Source organism: Vespa crabro, chromosome 15 (genome assembly GCF_910589235.1).
Source record: "Vespa crabro chromosome 15, iyVesCrab1.2, whole genome shotgun sequence".
NCBI lineage: Eukaryota > Metazoa > Arthropoda > Insecta > Hymenoptera > Vespidae > Vespa > Vespa crabro.
In genome coordinates, this window is record NC_060969.1 from 3,037,256 (window position 1) to 3,040,614 (window position 3,359).

At 29.7% G+C, this 3,359-nt stretch overlaps 1 protein-coding gene across 2 annotated transcripts in view; it reads left to right on the plus strand.

The window, feature by feature from the left end:
• The first annotated feature begins 1,030 nt into the window (after nucleotides 1–1,030).
• LOC124429308 (proto-oncogene tyrosine-protein kinase receptor Ret) overlaps nucleotides 1,031–3,359 on the plus strand; it is a 57,729-nt gene continuing 55,400 nt past the window's right edge. For both annotated transcript variants that reach the window (XM_046974423.1, XM_046974424.1), the window contains exons 1-2: nucleotides 1,031–1,529; nucleotides 2,505–2,741. In XM_046974423.1, the coding sequence (XP_046830379.1) occupies nucleotides 2,657–2,741 (85 nt within the window). In that variant the 5' untranslated portion in view covers nucleotides 1,031–1,529; nucleotides 2,505–2,656. The remainder of the gene's footprint in view (nucleotides 1,530–2,504; nucleotides 2,742–3,359) is intronic.

The window sequence follows — 3,359 nt, forward strand, 5'->3', positions numbered from 1 at the left end:
AAGAAGAAAAAGAAGATTCGTTTACAGATCGATGTGTTAATCAAATTAGAATAAAGGATGGTGGTAGGTAGTGTTATCGACTTGAAATTGAATACCACCTGTCGGCTACAGGTCAAAGGTGAGAAAACCAGATCGATTCGTACCGTAACTCCGAAGAACTTTCCTAAACCTAACCAGTAAAACTTTCCTTTAATTTCGTTCATTGAATTAAAACCAAACACAAATTGGTCGAGACGATACGTGTCAGAAACAATCAAAAGTAAAAGATATTAATTGCGATTATTATACACGATATAATATATATTTGTTTTATAATATTCATTAAAATTGAACGAAATTTTAATTAATTAACTTTTTGTTTTAATCATACGACGTCAATGGGATATTATCCATATTATATTAATAATAATTTTAATTGATACGTTATTAACGCAATATTAATATTATTTTAATACAATATAATTAAAATAATAATAATAATAATAATAATAATTCATAAAAATCATATCGTTTTAACAACAAATCGACATTGCAATAAGATTCTTTTTTTTTCATTATTTTTTCAGAAAGATAATACGATGTAATCAAAAAAAAAAAAAGAAAAAAGAAAAAAAAGTAACAAATAAATAAAATAACTTATAAAAATCGTATCCTTTTAAAACAACGAATCTACATTGTGATAAGATTTTTTTAATGTTTTTTTTAGAAATATATCAGCATATATATATATATATACATACATACATACATACATACATTTTTTTTCCAAGGATCGAAGAAAGCTCTTTGGTTTCATTAGATGTATATCCTCGACGGGCCAAAACTGGTTGTGGCTCGCAATAATTAGAACGTGGCCCGCGTGGAACGACGTGTAAAAGAGGGGTCGCGCCTATTCCCAGAGCAGCCATAGGGGGATATATTCCCCGTGCACGATTCCTTTAGGGCGCACGCGTGTTGACGCGCACGCGCCGAAAAATTTCCTCTGATAACGGCGGGCGTCTCGACGTCGTTCAGTATCGGCTGTGACGCCGTCAAAGCCGCGACAATTTTTACGTCTTGCTATATACGTCGATCCTCCTTTCTCTTTTTTTTTTTATCTATCTCTTTTTAACGTAATATTTCGAGATTCTTTCGTTTTGTTTGTTTGTCCTTTTTTTCTCTCTCTCTCTTTTCTTTTTTTTTTCCTTCTTCTTTGATCGTCAAGCGTTTTTTGTCGAAAGGATAGAACGAGAGAGAAAGAGAGAGAGAGAGAGAGAGAGAGAGAGAGAGAGAGAGAAAAAGAGAAATAGAAAGAGAGAGAGAGAGAGATAGAAAGACAAAGGAAAATGAAACGACGATTTGCCAGTGTCTTCAAAATCGGACAACATTTAGTACTTAAAATTCACGTCGATCGATTGATTATTAATAAAAAAGTGTAAAAAGAAAGAAGAAGAAGAAGAGTACATTGATCGATCGTTAGTAATAAAATAAAAAAGGAAAAAAAAAGAAAAAGGAATAGAGGAAAAAATAAGTGAGATAGTGTCGACGAGGTAATATAAAGAAATTCATTGAAAGTGATCCCTCCCTTTTCTATTTATCGTGAAAATTTAATGAATAAGCTTAACATGACTTATCTATTAACTTTCTCAATGGTGTTGTCGATTCTAGTTAAATACATTGTTTTCGATATGTCTCATATAGAATCGTGACAATATCATGAATGTGATTTTTTTTTCAAGACATTACCGATAGATTTAAAAGCGATAATGAAGGAGATCGATAGCTTTGTCGAAAATCTAATTACTCGAGAAAAATTTTATATATATATATATATATATGTTATATGTTTTCGATTAAATTCAATTTCGATTAAAAACAATATATATTATTTAATTCTCGAACGTCCTTTTTAACGTCTTACGAAAATTATTATCGTAAGATAACTTTTTTTCTAATCTTTGTATTTACACTTTCTCTCTCTCTTTCTCCTTATATATATATATATATATCTATCTATCTCTTTCTATTCAATATCGCTTATCACGACATTCATCGGGTACGATCTGAATCCTAATCTTTTACACTCTTTTCTTTATTTTCTTTGCCTAAAAATATTTTCTTTCTCACGGGGTATGAAAAAAAAAAAAAAATAAAATAAAATAAAAATAAAAAAAGAAAAGGAGAAAAGAAAGAAAAATGATAAAAAGAAGAGAAAACTATTCCATTAAAGAAAAGAGATACTTTTCAATGTTACGACACTTCACGCGATGATCTCTTTTACACGCCATCGTATGTACCTATAATATACATACCTATATAACACAGTTGCCTTTTACGATCCTTGTACATTTTACGATACCTTCGTAAAGTTATATAAATAGATATATATATATATATATATATATATATATATATATATTTTGGTTCTTTTAATTTATATTCAAAATAAGAATAACATGACGAAAATTTTCTTCCTCCTTCACTTCTTCTTCTTCTTTTTATATTTGAAATTTATATTTAATTAGATCAAAGGAAGGATGCAACGTGAGACTTCAGAGGTGATAAAAGTACATTTTTGATAATAACAACAACGATAACAACGACGACAACAACAAAAATAACAACCAAGTGATTATCGTGATCGTTCGATTTAAAAAGTGTGTGACAGAAGTCAGTCATGAAAGATCCAGTTAAGCGATTTTTCACGTTTCTTCTTATTTTTTCTTGGACTCTATTATTAAGGAGGATATCAACTTCTTCAGGTAAGAAAAAAAAGGAATAAGGAAAAAAAACGAAAAGGAGAGAGAGAGAGAGAGAGAGAAAAGAAAAATATGGATAGGGAAATCTAATCTTGAAAATTATCATATATGATTAGGGCGTTCCATGGAGTTCTCTTCCTACATTTATTTTTTCTTTTTTTTCGAAAATGTTTTTCGAGGAAGAGTCTCTTTGTATAGCTCGTCAAACTCAACGTCGAAATAAGACAAGAAACACTTGTATGTATATATATATATGTATATATATAATACATATATATATACATAAAATGCGTATACACATGTGTGTATGTATATATATGTATACATTTATATATATATATATATATATATATATATATATATATATGTGGACGTACACATATATATACATATGTAAGTTTATTATCGAAGTATTCCTCGTTTATCGATCGATATTAACGAGAACCGTGCTAGATGCATGATTAAACGATTCTCACGTCAAGCATTGTATGCAAAATCAGTATTTGTATTGCAACTTTGAACCAACCCCCTCAACCCACTCCTCCCCCTCCTTGTAAGTTTGTCCCTCCTTTTATCTTTCGTTATATCCAAAGTCGTAAAAGGCGTAGTAACCTTGACGAA